The sequence below is a fragment of the Carcharodon carcharias genome, chromosome 21, assembly GCF_017639515.1.
Source record: "Carcharodon carcharias isolate sCarCar2 chromosome 21, sCarCar2.pri, whole genome shotgun sequence".
NCBI classification, from domain to species: domain Eukaryota; kingdom Metazoa; phylum Chordata; class Chondrichthyes; order Lamniformes; family Lamnidae; genus Carcharodon; species Carcharodon carcharias.
In genome coordinates, this window is record NC_054487.1 from 84,379,262 (window position 1) to 84,398,076 (window position 18,815).

Consider the following 18,815-nt stretch of genomic DNA (forward strand, 5'->3'; position numbering starts at 1 on the left):
TGTCCAACTCAGCCTTGAATATATTCAACGACCCGGCCTCCACTGCTCGCTGGGGAAGAGGACTCCAAAGACTAAAGACGCCCCCCACCCCCAACCCCACCCCACCACCCCCCCGCCCCCCGCCCCCCCACCTCTGACCTTCAAACAGTTTCAGGCTCAAGCACGCACCTTTCCACTTCCAAACCACGTCAAGACCAAAGAAAACATCAAGTCCTTGTGTTTCTCATCAACTTTCCCCAAGAGTGACCGGGCTGCCAGAGCTGCCATCTTCTTACACCTCGGAGAATCGTCATTCACAATCATCAGAGTCACAGGGATGAAGAAAAGGGCACAGTGCTGATGAAGCAGATCCTGTCGGTGTGAACAAAAACAAATTCAGAAATAAAAGAAATATTTCTTTCCGCTCCTCATTCATGCGAGACCCCGGCTCCTCGTTATTTCTAGAATCACCTACCATTAAAAATATCTCATATCTGTCTTTATGTCTCATGAACAAACCTGAGGGAAGGACGGGAAGATATAAGCCAACATTTCCAATGCAGATTCTCTTCCTATTTCATGCTCGTACCTAAACACAGGAGAAAAACCAAACATTTTATTTTTTTTTAAAGACAGTAATAGTTTTCATTCGCTTATCTTTTTCTAGGTGTTTTCCCTTAAATTATTATTCCCCAATTTCTCCACTCGCCATGTTTGGTTGCACATTCTGCTCTTAGGCCCCATGGATACTGCAGCTAATGGACACCAGGAAACCCACAGTAGCATTGCTTCCCAACTGTGAGGTACGTCATTACAGATTGACTCGTCTTCCCAATGAAAAGAGGTTGCATTTCGATAGCACCTTTCACAACCTCAGGATGCCTCAAAGCACTTCACAGCCATTGAAATATTTTCAAGTGTAGTCACATTTGCAATGTAAGGAAACGAGGCAGCCAATTCACACAAAGCAAGATCCAACAAATAGCAATGAGACCAAAAAATGTATCTATTTCGACAGTGTTGAGGGTCAAATATTGTCCAGGTAAACTCGCTGCTATTCTTTGAAATACTGCCACAGGATCGAAGGGCAGACAAGGTATCATTTATTGCCCCATCAAAAAGACATCTCCAAAAGTGCGGCGCTCCCTCAGTACTGACCCTCTGGCAGTGCGGCGCTCCCTCAGTACTGACCCTCTGGCAGTGTGGCGCTCCCTCAGTACTGACCCTCTGGCAGTGCGGCGCTCCCTCAGTACTGACCCTCTGGCAGTGCGGCGCTCCCTCAGTACTGACTCTCTGACAGTGCGGCGCTCCCTCAGTACTGACCCTCTGGCAGTGCGGCGCTCCCTCAGTACTGACCCTCTGGCAGTGCGGCGCTCCCTCAGTACTGACCCTCTGACAGTGCAGCGCTCCCTTAGTACTGACCCTCTGGCAGTGCAGCACTCCCTAAGTACTGACCCTCTGGCAGTGCAGCACTCCCTAAGTACTGACCCTCTGGCAGTGCAGCACTCCCTAAGTACTGACCCTCTGGCAGTGCAGCACTCCCTCAGTACTGACCCTCTGGCAGTGCAGCACTCCCTCAGTACTGACCCTGTGACAGTGCAGCACTCCCTCAGTACTGACCCTGTGACAGTGCAGCACTCCCTCAGTACTGACCCTATGACAGTGCAGCACTCCCTCAGTACTGACCCTGTGACAGTGCAGCACTCCCTCAACAGAAAGTTTATGCCACAGATGAAGGTCATTCGGCCTATCATTTCTGTTCTGCTTCTCTGCAGCAGCAGCCCAGCTAGCATCACTCCCCGTTCTCTGTAGCCCGGTAATTGTTTCATTTAATACACACTGGGAATGTCAGCCTTGATTATCTGTTCAAATCTCTGCAATGGGACTTGAACCTACAACCAATCGAGAGTTACCACCCACTGAAACACAGCTTGGTCATTGTAGTGTAGCCAGGATTGGGGTCACACCGTCACGGCACATCTCCAATGGACTCCCACTTGTTTAAAGTACAAAATGTATTAGTAAAGAACAGTCACAGATTGAAACAAAACTCACGAAAGCTGTGCCACAATGAATTCAAGATGAGCCTTCAACTTATCACCCAGGGGATAATCCAGAATGAATTTCAGATAAACCTAACACAAAGAAGCAAAGAGATGTAATGGTCACAACAGGTTAGATGTTGAGTGTACACACGTGCGCGCACAGACAGAGAGAGACGTGCATGTACACACACACACACACACACACAAAAACATAGTTGATTTATTGCATGTCTTCGAGACTGTGGAGACAAGCGATTGCCCTCAGCGCTCTGCTCACTGGGAGCGCATACGGAGAATCCAAACACTTGCGTTAGATTCTCAATACATACTGCGAGATGGAAATGGAAGTTTCTCCTGTCCCCAGGTAAGAATCTCCTGATGATTAGTTACTGACCTCTGGGGGATGGTGGAAGGAGTTGGCGTTGATGCATTCAACTGAAAAATTATAATAGATTACTGCTTGTGACTGACACAAATCTACACACAACTTGAGACCTGACGTAGGGTGAGTGTAGGGAACTCAGGGAGAACAGGTGACCTTGGGCCTATGATTCCTGTAGCCCTTCACCACTACGGGTTCTCTCACCTCTGAGTGGTTAACCCTGAATTTCCCAGCTAAAGGCAAAAGTCCCATGATGGATATTTAATGATGCTCAAAATGAATCTGACATGGCTGTAAATCCTTGGAAATATGGGCCAGTAAAACGTTCTACAAATGTCAATGAAAGGCTGGGTCTGCTCATGATAGGGATTGATATTATGATTAGTCAATAACTCCAGTATCATTGCATCATGGGACTATCAGGATGGTGGAAGGTGAATTGGGTGGACCTTGTACTTTTGTCTAGGAATTCCTGAGTACACAGATACTGAGTGCGAACACAGTACAGGGGTACTTGGGTGCTTTACTGGCGCAGTGTACTTGTCTCTCAAGGTGTGTACAAGATTAATTGATATCTACATCACTCACTGCGTGTTATAACCAAACAATACCGAACCATCTGACGCTAGGGTTTGATACTGACCTGACGACACTGCACTCGAACTGGTTCACTCTGTCCAGTCACAGCAAGCTTGGCCACTTTCCGCATCACATCGTCCATCTCTGGAACAAGTAGCTTTCTTGACAGAATCGCCTGTGAAGATAAAGTGTGGGGGGGTGCTTTGAACCACCGAAAAAAAAAAGCGAGTGGGATGTAGGTCAGGTGGGGAGAATCAGGAATCCCGACACCAAACCGTCCACTTCCGACTTTCTTAGAGGCAGGAAGGGTTTCCCGAGCATTCGGGAAAACCGGAAGCTACACCCAAGGGGAGCAGACTGGGGGTGTGGGGAAGTGGAGGTCAATGATAAGGGTCTGAAGAGGGAGGAGGTGGGAGGCCAGGAGGGGCTGGGGGAATCACGGAATCACACAGTGCAGAAGAGGCCCTTCGGCCCATCGAGTCTGCACCGACACGTGAGAAACACCTGACCTGCCTACCTAATCCCATTTACCAGCACTTGGCCCATAGCCTTGAATGTTATGCTCAGGCAGGCACACTGGATCCAGCAGACAGGTATAAAAGATACCTAACTCCTGAATCCAGCAGCTCTCAAGTGGCCTTAGCTGCCAGTTTTCCCATAGTTCGAAAAACCCCACCGTCCGCAGTTAAACTTGAAAAGTTGCACAGCAATGAGGCTCACAGCTTTATCATCATATGTAAGATGCAAACCTTTATTAAAGGGAAAGAGAAAGGGAGATGGGAGCTGATTCAATAGCAACTTTCAAAAGGCAATTGGATTTATGTATGAAAGCTTAAAAAATGCCAGGGAAAATTACAGGGGAAAGAGCCAGGGGTGGGGTGGAACTAATTGAATAGCTCTTTCAAAGAGCTGATGCAGGTTCAATCGGATATCCAGAGGCCGCGGGGGGTGCTTCTAGATTGAAGTCTGCCTTTCTTTAACATTCCTTTTTCAAGAAACCATCCCCTATAAACTATCCCCTGAAGTCCCCTTTGAGAGAATTGATTGACTCGAATTCAACCAGAGTGTGGCTGAGAGTTCCACCTTCTAACCACCATCAGTGTGAACTGCTTTTACCTCACTTTCATTATTTTTAACAGTCTTAATATTTGGGCTGTAGTGACCAGTCAGTCATTATTCACCTTCCCATGACCTTTACACTTCTATCCCCATCACAGTTCCACTGGGGGGACAAAAAAAAGAGCCAACATCTGAAGCCATTCATCTCCTCTGTAACCCCTCGACCCTGGTAAAATCCCAGCGAGTTCACCTTGCACCTGACCCCATTGAATTGTATATCTTTATTCCACCCAATAGGTATAAAATACCCCCTGTCCCAAATTAATCTGGACTGTTAAACTTTATTTTCCATTATTGGGTGAAGATGGTTATTCTATCTGGTATTCTTTAGGTTATATATTTTTAAAAAAATATATCAGAGAGTCAACTTTGAGTTTTCAAACTGATATCTGACGCTGTAGCTTTTAAATATCTGATTGTGAAGGCTATCCCCACACACCAAGCCCCATTCATCAATCGTCCCTGTGCTTGCTGACCTACATTGGCTTCCGGTCCGGCAATACCTTGATTTTAAAATTCTCATGCTTATTTCCAAATCCCATGGCGTTGCTCTCCAGCAATCTCTGCAATGTTCTCCAGCCCCAGGAGCCTCCAAGATCTGTCCAATCCTCTTGAGCATCCTGGACTTTAATGGCTCCACTACTGGTTGACTGGACCCCAAGCTCTAGAATTCCCTCCCCTAAACCTCTATTTCCTTCTTTAAGATGCTCCTTAAAACCCACCTCTTCGGTCAGGCTTTTGATCAACCTGTTCCGATGTCTCCTCTTATGTTGCTCTGATTTTGGGCCTGTGAAGTGGCCTTGGCCAGCTTAGCTACCTTCAACTGACTGTTCAAACTCAAGTTGTTGTTGCCTCCTTCACTCACCTTCAAAAGTCCAAATGCTGCTGCCTGACGTGATGAGTCATAAATATCTTCCTCAGCGTATCCCAATAGGACCTGCAACTGTTTATCAGTTATCATGTGTCCTGAAATGTTCTTCACTAGGATAGTAATCGACTGTGGGGGGATGAAGAAATATATCAATACAGTCCATTATCACGCTCACCACATTCCTTCATCGTAGGCACTATCCATATTCATGAAAAGGTGCTAACCATTTCCCGTCAACACAGATATCGATTGTAAAGCCACTAAGCTCTCAATCGTGCTGCCTATTTTGCGAAATTCAATACTTAATGACATTTTAAAAGAACAATTGTTTTAACGGCTGCATCCGACCCACAACTCTCGTTGCAACAGCAATAGAAATAGAGCTAGGGCCATACAGAAACAAATTGGGCCGGGGCATTGTAGCAAAGGTTGACCCGAGCTACTGTGAACCAGCTGACTGAAGCTGCAAACAGCCGATGGGAGACCTCGTGCAGTTTCAACCTCTGCAAACCGCATCGGCACCAATGTGCCCAGGTACATGGGTTGCACATTCAGAGAAATTAGCACAGGAAGTGGCCATTTGTCCCCTTGTGTCCACTCTTCAACTGTACTGTGGACTTTAACCCTCTTTCCCTATATCCTTGTGAAATATTTAACCAATTCCTTCTTTAAGTTGCATTCCTGTCTGTGCTTCAATAGTCCCTGGCAGTAAAACATTAACCATTCTAATAACCTCTTGTGTGAAATCATCTCCTCTAACTTTCTCTTCACTCTCCAAGTGAGATTCCTCGATCTTTATTGCCGATTTACTAACTAGCGGAAACAATCTTCCACTGTTTATCCCTCAAAACCCAACACTTTGAAAACTTTGTTGTAACCTTCTCCGTTACGAGGAACAGAAGTCTCAGCGAAGAGGCTCCTTATTACAGGACTTCCAATTCTAGGTCAGTATACGAGCAAATTTTGAATCTGCTCCCTCCAGCAGTGTCTGTTTTTATTCTTTTATTTAATCATTTGCAAGATATGGCTAAGCCAGCATTTACTGTCCATCCCTCGTTGCCCTTGAGAAGGTGGTGGTGAGCTGCCTTCCTGAACCGCTGCAGTCCATGTGATGTAGGTACACCCACACAGTGCTGTTAGGGAGGGAGTTCCAGGATTTTGACCGAGCGACGCTAAAGGGACATGGATATATTTCCAAATCAGGATAGTGAGTGGCTTCTGGGAGGGAGAACTTGCAAGTGGTAGTGTTCCCATGCATCTGCTGTCCTTGTCCTTCTAGATGGTAGAGGTCATAGGTTTTGGAAGGTGCTGTCTAAGGAGCCTTGGTGAGTTGGTGCAGTGCAACTTGTAGATGGTACACACTGCTGCCACTGTGTGTTGGTTGTGACTGGGCTGAATGTTGAAGGTGGTAGATGTGGTGCCAATCAAACAGGTTGCTTTGTCCTGGATGGTGTCAAGCTTCTTGAATGTTGAAGCTGCACTCATTCAGGCAAGTGGATTGAGGCTTAGGGTACAAGAGCAACACAAGTTATGTTAAACCTTCATAAAATATTGGTTAGGCATCAGCTGGAAAATTGTGCCCAATTCTGAGCACTACACTTTAGGGTGCATGTCAAGGCCTTGGAGAGGGTGCAGAAGTGATTTACTAGAATGGTACTGGAGCTAAAAGACTTCAGTTATGTGGAATGACTACAGGAGCTGGTTTTGTTCTCCTTAGAGCAGAGAGAATTAAAAGGAAATTTAACAGAAGTGTTCGAAATCTTAAGGGGCTTTGATGGAATAGATTGGGAGAAAGTGATTCCAGTGGCAGGAACACATTGATTTAAAATAATAGGCACAAAAGCCAGAGGGGGATATTTAGGATTTAAAACGTTACCTTGAAACAATTCACGACCAGGTGAAAGTTCTCTCCCTTCCCTGCTCCAGCCTTGGCATAGTCCTTCAGTAACAGGAAAAGCTGTTGGGTCAGCTGATCAGCCAAAGTCTCTGTGGACATGAGTGGGAACTTCAATACCCAGGTGAGGCACTGCAAAGCAGCTGTGATCACCTGTAGATGCAAAGCAATGACACCTCAGCAATTAACGTTCAGGCAGAAGCACTCAACAGATCGAAGTTTGTTACAAGACCACACCCCAGCACCTTGGGCGCATAAGCAAAAATATCAATACCACGGATGCAATCTTACTCACTGAACCATGTTTAACCTTCCCAAAATGTTAAGATGATAACTAATTATTTTTTTACAAGTGCTTTTCTGGCTGAGATGCACTTTGAGGATACGAATTGCAGATTTCTTTCTTTCGAATAAAGTGACGTTGCTGCTGTCTAAAGCTAGAAAGATTTGCATTGATATGGCCCCTTTTCACTATAATACTTTACAAAGCATCTTCATGGTGCAGAAAGAGGCCGTTCAGCCCAATGAGTCTGCACTGGCTCTCTGAAAGATCTTTCCACCTATAGCCCCACTCCCCTGCCTTATCCCTGTAACCTTGCACATTCTCTCCTTTCAGGTAGCAATCCAATTCCATTTTGATTACAGCCACTTTTGAGATGCAGTCAAAGTAGGAAAATGTGGCAGCCAGTTTGTACCCAGCAAGCTCCCATAAACAGCAATCTGATAAATGACCAGATATTCTGTACTTTTGTGATGTTGGCTGAGGGACAAAACATTGAACAAAACAAAGAACAAAGAAAAGTACAGCACAGGAAGCCTGCACCGATCATATTGCCCGTCAACTAAAACATTTTGCACTTCCGGGATCCGTATCCCTCTATTCCCATCCTATTCATGTATTTGTTAAGCTGCCTCTTAAACCCCACTATCGTACCTGCTTCCACCACCTCCTCTGGCAGCGAATTCCAGACACTCACTACCCTCTGCGTAAAAAACTTGCCCCGCACATCTCCTCTATAGTTTTCTCCTCTTACCTTAAATCTATGTCCCCTAGTAATTGACTCTTCCACCCTGGGAAAAAGTTTCTGACTATCTACTCTGTTCATGCCACTCATAATTTTGTAAACTTCTATCAAGTCGCCGCTCAATCTCTAGTGAGAACAATCTGAGTTTCTCTAACTTTTCCTCATAGTTAATAACCTCCATACCAAGCAGCATCCTGGTAAACCTCCTCCGCACCCTCTCCAATGCCTCCATATCCTTTTGGTAAGGTGGCGACCAGAATTGCACGCAATATTCCAAGTGTGGTCTAACCAAGGTTCTATACAACTACAGCATGACTTCCCAGCTTTTATACTCAATACCCCTGCCAATGAAGGCAAGCATGCCATATGCCTTCCTGACTACCTTATCCACCAGCGTTGCCACTTTCAGTGACCTGTGGACCAGGACACCCAGATCCCTCTGCCCGTCGATGCACTTAAGGGTTCTGCCGTTTACTGTATAATTCCTGCCTGTATTAGACCTTCCAAAATGCATTACCTCGCATTTGTCCGGATTAAACTCCATCTGCCATTTCTCCGCCCAAGTCTCCAATCAATCTATATCCTGTTGTATCTTTTGACAATCCTCTTCACTATCTGCAACTCCTTCAACCTTAGAGTCGTCTGCAAACTTACTAATTAGCCCAGTTACATTTTCTTCTAAATCATTTATGTATACTACAAACAGCAAAGGTCCCAGCACTGATCCCTGCAGAACTCCACTAGTCACAGCTCTCCATTCAGAAAAGCACCCCTCCACTGCTACCCTCTGTCTTGGTCAGGGCACCAGGGAGAACTTCCCTGTGCTTCTTCAAAACAATTGGATCTTTTGCATTCACCCGAGGGGGCAGACGGGACTTCTTGTTTAATGCTGCATCTGAAAGATGGCACCTCCAACGGTGCGGCACTTCCTTTGTACTGCACTTGGAGCTTCAGCCTAGATATGTACTTTTGTAAAATCAACATACGAATGCTCAGCTGAATGCGCAATACTTGCCCAGAATTGGACATGATTTTATGACAATCCACCAAAGGTGAAAAAAATAAAACCACACTGGGGTTGTCTGAATTACAGGGTGTTTACAGTACAGAAGACAGGGAATTCTGGATTTGTTTGCCCCATCTTTCCCTTTCGAGGGGCTACACCTTGATTGTGCCCGAATTATCTCTTCTTTGAAGGTGGCCCATTGATCAGCTACCGTTTTTCCTGCCAACCTTTAACTCAAAGCTATTCGACCCAGATCTGTTCTTATCCCACTGAAATTGGCTTTCCTCCAGCTAATTATTCTTACTCTGGATTGGTCTTTGTCCTTTTCCATAGTCATTCTAAATCTTATGATGCAATGATCACTGTCCTCTAAATGCTCTCCCACTGACATTGATCTAGTTGGCCCACCTCGTTCCCAAGAACTAAGTCTAGCAGTATCTCCTTCCTCGTTGGATTGGAAACATACTGAAGAAAATTCTCCTGAACACACTCTAGGAACTCTTGTCCCTTTCTGTCCTTTACACTAATACTATCCCAGTCTATATTTGGGTAATTAAAGTTCCCCATTATGCACCTCTCTGTAATTTCCTTGCAAATTTGCCCCTCTATGCCCTTCCCACTAGTTGGTGATCTGTAGACTACACCGAGCAATGTAATTGCACTTTTTTTGTTCTTTAGCTCTAGCCAAATAAGATTCTGTCCTTGATCCCTCTGGATCATCCTCTCTCTCCAGCATTGCAATGCCCTCCTTAATCAATATCACTACCCCTCCTCCTTTTCTTCCTTTTCTCTATTTCCTGAAGACCTTGCAGTGTTACAGTATTGCAATCTAAATATTAAAAATGAAACAAAGAAAATCCAAATAATTAGGACATAACCTATCATGTTTAATAGTCTATTCAATATTTTGGTTTGTGAGCACACAATGAAGCAGTAAGTGAACAGTGCTCACCTTCACATGCATGGACTGAAGGCAGTCTATCAACACTTGCACAAACGGGTCAATCATTTCCAAAATGTGCTCTTCTGAAGAATTCACCTTCGATCTCTTCAAGCTCATATGCAGCAACTGGGGAGGGAGGAAGATAAAAGAACATCTGTGCAGCCATTTCACGTGAACTAAAGAGTAAATCTATCCTTCTGCCCACAACAGGATGGTGGAACCACCCAGGCTACAAGGTGGCTTCAGAATGTAGGGTGTCTACTGACAACGACGTTGGCTGTGGCATTAGGGTCTCGTGTAGGCTCAGGCCAGATAGGAACAGCATGATTCTCGGCGGCAGTTGGGTTTATTTTCCCAACAAACCGGAGGATTTCATGGCCTTTTTTTCTGGTGCCAAGCCATAAGCTATCAGATTTACTCCAGCCTTTTTTTGCCAATATGCCACCCAAGTAGAACAGCTCCATCCAGCAGATGTTGGTCTGCTCGATAGGTGTCTGGTCTACGGCTGCTACAGCGTGGACAATCCACAGCCTAAAATACATAGGAATGCAACTATGGGTTTAACTAGCGAGTCACGGGTTGACCAGTCACATTCCAGTTATCTCTTGCTAGCAAATACAATCTAAGAAGTCAGGGTACCTCATTCATGCAGCAAACAAGCTATGACAAAGGCAAATCCTCACTTCCCTGGTGTGCGCTTCTAGAATGTGAAGTCTAACAGCACTATAATTCCAAAGCGGGCAGTTTAATGCCGTGATACTGAAAAGATATCAAAATGCTCAGGAGCAAGAATAGTACGAAGCCAACTTTCCAAGATTAATTTACCAATCCCTTTGAGGCATAGAGCAGGAGGCCATTCAGCCCCTCCAGTCTGTTCCACCAATCAATTAGATCATGGTTGATCTATCTCTTAATTCTATACCTACTTTGGTTCCATAACCTTTAACGCCCTTTGCCTAACAAAAAAATCCATCTCAGTTTTGAACTTTTTAATTGAACCCTCTAGCCTTAACAGCTCTTGAGGAGGTGGAGTGGGGAAGGGAGAGAGATGCAGATTTCCACAACCCTGTGTGTGGAAGAAGTGCTTCCTGACATCACCCCCGAATGGCCTGGCTCTACTTTTAGGTTCTACCCCCCTGTTCTGGACTGCCCTCACTGGAGGAAATAGTTTCTTCTCTTATCTGTCCTCTCAAATCTGCAATCATTATAAGCGGCTCAATTGGATAAGGGGGAAGCCATTTAGGACTGAGATGAGGAGAAATTTTTTTTTACGCAGAGGGTTGTGAATCTTTGGAATTCTCTACCCCAGGAGCACTGTGGAAGCTCAGTCACTGAGTATGTTGAAAGGAGAGATTGACAGGTTTCCAAATACCAACGACATAAAGGGATATGGAGATAGCTTGGGAAAAAGGCAGTCAAGCGGATGGTCAGCCACGATCATACTGAATGGTGGAGCAGGCTAGAAGAGCTGAATGGCCTACTCCTATGTTCCTAGATCCCCCTTATAATCGTCTAAACTCAAGGCAATACAACCCCAATCTTCACAATCTGTCCCTCATAAGTTAACCCTTATGGCTCCAGTATCATTCCTAACCCTGTCCTCTGTCCATTCAAGACCTCCAGTTCCTAACACTCTGACCTCTACCAACACGAAGGACATGAGCAAGAAGGTCATGGAAGCATCGTCAGGTTTGTTATAGTACGGAAGGAGGCCATTCGGCCCATAGGAGCAATTTACCTAGTGCCACTCGCCTGCCTACTCCCTGGAGCCCTGCACATTCATTCTTTTTGCACTTGTTTGTTTAGCGGTCAAATTGTTGTTAAGTCAATATTTTAGACATTTCCTGCCTAATGCCACCGTGTGAACAGTATGACAAGGATTGCACTAGCTCAAGAACGTCCACGCCACAACCTCAAAGTAAGTCAGGATTGGCAGTAAGTGTGACCCTACCACTGTTAGCCACGTTGAAAGAGCAAATTTTAAAAAAGGGAGATATATGTGTGTGTACATGTACACACACACACTGTTCAAGGCGGTGGCTCACCACCACCACCTTCTCAAGGGCAATTAGGGATGGGCAGTAAATGCTGGCCCAGCCAGCGACGTCCACATTCCCTGAACGAATAAAAATAAAATGAGCTGGAACGAACTTAAGAAATGACTGAACGAACAGAAAACTCAGATCACTTACCCTCAACCCGGCATCGACCAGGATGTGCATGTTGGTCTTTGTGCTGATGGCAGCTTTCTCGCCTTGACGGGTCGGGGTGGGGGGCAGTAAGAGGCAGCTCTGGGGCTTCAGCCCAGCGCGCGATTCATCAGGCTTCTTGTTTTTGCCCCTTTAAAGTGACGTTCAGCAATGTCAGAAAAAACATAAAGCGTACCACACAGAAACAGATTTAATTAGCGAGTCATAGGTTGACCAATCACATCCGAGTAATCTCTTGCTGGCAAATATAATTTAAGAACTCTGGCTATCTCATTCATGCAGCAAACAAGCTATGACAAAGACAAATCCACGCTTCCCTGGGTGCCAGCTGTGTGCTTCTAGAGTGCGAAGTCCAGGACCACTTCAATTCCAAAGCAGGCAATTTTATGCAGTGATATCGAAAAGGTACCAAAATGCTCAGGAGCAAGAATAGCCTCTTAATTCAGAACAAGAAATATTTTGTGCGAATGTTTCTTCAAAAGGTGCAGGGCTGCACGGAGAGGGGTCAAGAGAAAGGCATTTGCAGGGGGTCACTGGAGCACGGAGCGCTCTGCCACAGGGAGTGGTTGAAGCACAGACCATCACATCTTTTAAAGGTGAACAGGTTTAGTTTTGGATAGCTCACAACCCACAGGGACCCCTCACCTGATCTGCATTATTTACACTCTCAATATAAACGTCCTTACTCTATCAAACAGCCATCGAAACGAATGGTCACTCACTTAGTTCTCTTTGCCATCAATGGTAAGCTCTCTGTCACCAGGCCATGACTCAGTAGAAGGATGGAGTCAGCCGTCATTTCGTTATTCAGCAACAGACCGGACACGATGCGTCGAAATGTTTCCTGAACCTTGCGAGCTTGCTTAAGGATGGTTGTGTTCTCCAATATCTAAGAATGTAAAGAAAAATCACATAACCACACTGTATCAACAACTTGTATTTATATAGCGCCTTTACTGTAGTCAAATGTTCCAAGGCTCTGCATAGGGGATGTAATCAGAAAGAAATTGACACCAAGCAAGTATTTTTTTTCTTTCATGGGATGTGGGTGTCACTGGCAAGGTGACCATTGCTGCCCATCCCTAATTGCCCTTGAATTGAGTGCCTTGCTCGGCCATTTCAAAGGGCAGTTAAGAGTCAACCACATTGCTGAGGGTCTGGAGTCACATGTAGACCAGACCAGGTGAGGACAGCAGATTTCCTTCCCTAAAGGGAATTAGTGAACCAGATGGGTTTTTTACAACAATCGACAATGGTTTCATGGTCACCGTTAGTGAGGCTGGCTGTCAATTCAAGATTTACAATTAGTTGAATTTAAATTCCACCAGCTGATGTGGTGGAATTTGAACCCGTGTCCCCACAGCATTAATTCGCAGCCAAATTAGGAGAGATTAGAAGAGGTGACGAGCAGCATGGTCAAGGTGGTAGGTTTTAAGCAGACTTCTGACTGAGCAGAGGGGTTGGGAGGCTTTGGGTGGGAATTCCAGAGCTTAGGGCTCAGGCAGCTGAAGGCGTGGCTGTCAATGGTCTGAAAGAAATGGGGAGTTGAACAAAATGCCAGAATTGAAGGAAGGCAGATATTTTGGAGGGTTGTAGATATGGACGAGGATGCAGGGAAAAGTTGGGGGGGGTGGGGGTTGCGAGGTCATGGAGGGGTGCGAGGTCATGGAGGGATGCAAGCTGGCCTAGATTTTATTTTAGTAGAAATCTGAACTTGGCTATTTTATACCAACAGAAAAGAAGTCATGTTGACATTGTTAACCTTTTACAACAAAATAATCCGTATTACAAAGTAGTCATTGACTAGCAATAGATTATTTCATTAGAAGGAAGCACCACAATTATTCTGGCAATTGAAGGATAAGCAATTTATAATTAGTTGTTAATTAGAAGTCAGTTTTTGTTATTTCTGTATTTCTCCATTAGCATTTCTTATTAGAGAATTAAAGCACTGTAGAGCTGGGATAGAAATGGCATAAGCCATGGACTCTCTCCCTATCAGAAACATGCATTGTCCTTGACTGTTGAGTGCCTTAATGAATGGGATTCCTGCAAAGAAATCAAGAGACATAGCTCAAGGAAGGTATGCCCCTGGCGGTATTTTGCAGGGATCGTTCCTTCCAGGACACCCTGGCCCACTCCTCCATCACCCCCTACATCTCAACCCCTTCCCACGGCACATTCCCATGCAACCGCAGAAGGTGCAACACCTGCCCCTTTACTTCTCCACTCCTCACCATCCAAGGGCCCAAACACTCCTTTCAAGTAAAGCAGCATTTCACTTGCACCTCCCTCAATTTAGTCTACCGCATTCGCTGCTCCCAATGTGGTTTCCTCTACATTGGAGAGACCAAACATAGACTGGGTGACCGCTTTGCAGAACAGCTTCGGTCTGTCCGCAAGCATGACCCAGATCTCCCTGTCGCTTGCCATTTCAACACTCCACCCTGCTCTCATACCCACATATCCGTCCTTGGCTTGCTGCATTGTTCCAGTGAAGCTCAACGCAAACTGGAGGAACAGCACCTCATCTTCCGACTAGGCACTTTACAGCCTTCCGGACTGAATATTGAGTTCAACAATTTTAGATCATGAACTCTCTCCTCCATCCCCACCTCCTTTCCGATCCCCCTTTTTCCAATAATTTATATATATTTTTCTTTTCCCAACTATTTCCATTATTTTTAAATGTATTTCCATCCATTGTTTTATCTCTTCCTTTTAGACTATTTCGATCCCTTCCCCTCACCCCACCCCCACTAGGGCTATCTGTACCTTGCTCGTCCTGCTTTCTATCCTTAATGTCACCTATTAGCACATTTCTGGAGTCCGTCCATGTGTCTTTAAATGCAGAAATCTGGAATTTGCTGTCAGTGAGTCTATTCTTCACCAGAGGGTGAGCTGCTGAAGTCCCTCAGACTGCAATCAATTAGGAATCAATGAACAAGCAAGACCTTTCACTGCTAAAGCTTTTTGTCTCACTGTAAAGAGTCTTCAAAAAGTTACAACTCATTGAACAGTCAGTTTTTTAAACAGTGCACCAAGTTCATAATTGCATAAAACACACTCACTGGCCCTGAAATGTCATTTTATATATGTTCAATGTCAAATTAATTCATTATGGTAAATAAAATGCAGATTTAAAGAAAATATTTAAATTGCTGTATAAGTTTCTTTATCATATTTTAAGCTCCTGACATAATCCCATGTAGATGTCCTAATTATTTATTTCCCTGTCTGTAAAATGTTAAAAATACAAGTGTAGGGATTTGGTGGTTTTTACTTGCTGGTTTGCCAGCCGTGAAAATACTTCAATATGATTGGCTGCTCAATCTGCTTGATGAAATCACTGTTGGTGGATGCCTGCAGACCTGCTCAACTTGGCAGCAGATTCAAAATGCCATTGGGAAAAGGGAAAGTCCATGCCACAAGAGATTACCAGATCTTGGTGGGTAGCTTTCTTCAAAGTCAGTGAAAAACACAGCTAACCGCTGTATTGACGTTACCTCTTTCAGTGGGAGGATCAGCTTAGTAACTTGGGCCTTTCCCACAAACTGAGCCAGAATCTGGTAGGAATCATAGCTTTTGCTTCTCCTCGCTTCCATCACTTTGCTTAAAATTCCCTTCACTTCCTTCTCTTCAGCAATTTCACCAAACAGCTCGTGGTTAAAAATCTAGCGAGAGGACAAGAGAAATTATTTTACAGATAGTCATATTGTTAGAGCTCAGTACAATATTGTTTTTAATTAATAACACCACTAATGCTACCGGAAGCAGTAACTGGATGCGGAATTCATCACAGCTTTTAAAATAGAAGTGGATAAATATTTGAAAACAGAGATTGTAAGGACATAAGTAAGGACAGGGTAATGGAGTGATGGTGATAGCACAGGCTTGATGAACTGAATGCTCTCATCCTCCAAGAACAAATCTGTTGAGTTTAAGGTGCCAACCATGGTTCAGCTGGCAGCATTCTTGCCTCAGTGAGTAGATGGGTTCAAGTCCCAGGTCAGACACTTCAATCCATAATCCCGGCTGAGGCTTCGGTTCCGAGCGAGTGCGACACTATCAGAGATACCGACTTTCAGATGAGGTGTTAAACTCAAGGTCCCTCTACTCTCTCTCACATGGATGTAAAAGGATCTACTGCGAAGATTAAAGGAATTCTCCCCTGTATCCTGGGCCCTCAACCAACCCCTAAAACAGATTATCTAGTCAACTATCACATTGTTGTTTGTGTGGGAGCTCGCTGCGCACAAACTGGCTACTTTTTCTTACATTACAATAAAGTAGTACTTCATCGGTCGTGTCTGATATCCTGCGATTGTGAAAGGCACTGTAGAAATAAAATGTATTTTTTCTTTCCTTAGTATGCACTAGTCTGTGAACACATTAATAACTTCAGAGAATAAACTCTTACCGCAATGAGAACATCCATACAAGGGTCCAAATCACCACTGTTAAGTTTTGGCATGAGACCCTTTAACAGCATGTGGACTGTATAAGTCAAAACATGAACCTGGCGAGATGGAAAAGAGGAGTCACAGTGAACAGAAACTACGAGACACCATCTGGAAACAGAGTTTTATATCCCTTTAGTCAAGGTAACAAAAAGTTACATCAAGAGTTTTAATCTAAGAGCCTCAATAATAACAAGCAAAAGCTACCCTGTTTTCATTCCAATTCTTTTAAGTTACAATGGACTACAGGAATGTCTTCTCTACAGTATTAGAAATGTGCTAAAAAGGCAACTAAAGACAAATAACTTCTTCAATTTTATCTCAATCTCCAAATCTGGTGTAATTTTACTCTATCAATCACATCAGTAGGTGTGTAGTTGAGGATGAGTAATATCAGATCTCACTGTCACTCCAATAAAACCGATCGATTATTCTTAAATATAAAATATCAATGCAAATCACTATTATGGGAATACAGAGAGAGTGCCACAGGAGAGCAAATCACATCTACCCTTCTTTGACAGCACCTCTCAAACCCACAACCTCTGTGACCTTGAAGGAAAAGGGCAGCAGATCCATGGGAACACCAACACCTGCAAATCTCACACCACCTTATTGTCGTTCCTTTACTGTCGTTGCATCAAAGTTCTGGAACGCCCTCCCAAACAGCACTGTGGGTGTACCTACATCACTTGGACTGCAGCGGTTCAAGGTTAAGGGCAATTGGAGATGGGTAACAAATAATTGGCTGCTGCCACATTTAGAAAATCCCAAACAGTGTTTCCAACACTATTTTGACAATTTACTCTTACATGTAGGCCTACCACTACGAGTGATTGGGGTGGTTAACAGATACATTTGAGGGGAAGCTAGGGGAACACGAGGGAAAAAGGAATATAATGGTATTGAGATAGGATGAGATGAAGGATGGTTAGGGGGAAGGTCACATGGAGCATGAACATCAGAACAGAGCATTTGGCTTGTATCCGTGCTGCACATTCTATGTAACTACTGATCTAATATTAATGCAACACAAGTTACCTCTAGCACATTACCTGATAGCCCTTGGTTAAAACTGACTGCATCTCTTTGAGAAGGTACAGAAGGTATCCTGGGCCCAAAGTCTCGATTACTTTAGTCAGGGTACAGCGAGCAACATCTCTGATCTCCTGCGCTCGGTTTCTCAGCAGCATACAGACTTTAATGAGGATACTAGGAAAAATAAAGACTTGAATTTATTGAGCTCCTTTCACCACCACCACATGTCTCAAAGTGCTTTACAGCCAATAAACCATAGCCACTACCGTAACGTAGAAAAGACAGCACCAATTTCCTCACAGCGAACTTCCACAAACAGCAATGTGATGATACCACCAGATAATCTGGCTTGTGGGATGCAGATTTAGGGTAAATATTGCCAGGAGAAATTCCCCTGCTTTTCTTCAAAATAGTGCCATGAGAGGGCAGACCGGGTCTCGGTTCAATGTCTCAGCCGAAAGCTGCACTTCTGACATTGCAGCACTCCCTCAGCAATACACAGGAGTGTCAACCTTGACTTTTATACTCAAGTCCTTGAACCTGAAACCTTGTGACTCGAGAAGTGAGAGTGCTACCAACTAAGCCACGGCTGACACAGACAAAGAGAAACCTGTAAACTGTCATGAAGGTATAATAATGTTCATAACATATTTCTGGTTTATTGTAAAGTAGGTTCATTGGGTTTTGTTTTTCTGTGTGTGCGAGATTTAATTACATTTTGTAGCCAAGCAGACTGCAAGTTGAAGTTAGCGAAAGTAGTAAGGTCTAGAAGTGTCTTTAATATGCTAATGAGTAAACACGTTTAGGGTTTTAGCATGTAAGGTGTGAAGGGAACTTGCATTGTTTTTAGAGACATTAAGGGGAATTTGAATTTCAAAGAGGTTAATGATAATATTGGCAACATGAAAAGATTGTATTATGAGAAAGATGAAGTTCCAGAGACAAATGGAAACAATGGAATTTACGTATAAAGGAGAATAAGGCTATGTGTCAGGGGAAGGCATTATACAATCTAACAGAAGTACGTGAAACTACCTCCAAGCAGCCTCCAGTATTAAAAACAAAAATAAAAACAAAAAAACTGGGGATGCTGGAAATCCAAAACAAAAACAGAATTACCTGGAAAAACTCAGCAGGTCTGGCAGCATCGGCGGAGAAGAAAAGAGTTGACGTTTCGAGTCCTCATGACCCTTCGACGGGTCATGAGGACTCGAAACGTCAACTCTTTTCTTTTCCGCCGATGCTGCCAGACCTGCTGAGTTTT

The 18,815-nt window shown here is 44.3% G+C and overlaps 1 protein-coding gene across 3 annotated transcripts in view; it reads right to left on the reverse strand.

The window, feature by feature from the left end:
• Positions 1–18,815, reverse strand: part of utp20 (UTP20 small subunit processome component) — a 127,427-nt gene that overhangs the window by 11,340 nt on the left and 97,272 nt on the right. For all 3 annotated transcript variants that reach the window (XM_041216110.1, XM_041216109.1, XM_041216111.1), the window contains 12 exons: positions 17,569–17,725; positions 16,474–16,572; positions 15,560–15,727; positions 12,776–12,942; positions 12,036–12,183; positions 9,853–9,969; positions 6,852–7,022; positions 4,970–5,101; positions 3,050–3,160; positions 2,035–2,114; positions 499–568; positions 169–351 (listed from right to left, as the gene is read on the reverse strand). In XM_041216110.1, coding sequence (XP_041072044.1) covers positions 169–351; positions 499–568; positions 2,035–2,114; positions 3,050–3,160; positions 4,970–5,101; positions 6,852–7,022; positions 9,853–9,969; positions 12,036–12,183; positions 12,776–12,942; positions 15,560–15,727; positions 16,474–16,572; positions 17,569–17,725 — 1,603 coding nt within the window. The remainder of the gene's footprint in view (positions 1–168; positions 352–498; positions 569–2,034; positions 2,115–3,049; positions 3,161–4,969; positions 5,102–6,851; positions 7,023–9,852; positions 9,970–12,035; positions 12,184–12,775; positions 12,943–15,559; positions 15,728–16,473; positions 16,573–17,568; positions 17,726–18,815) is intronic.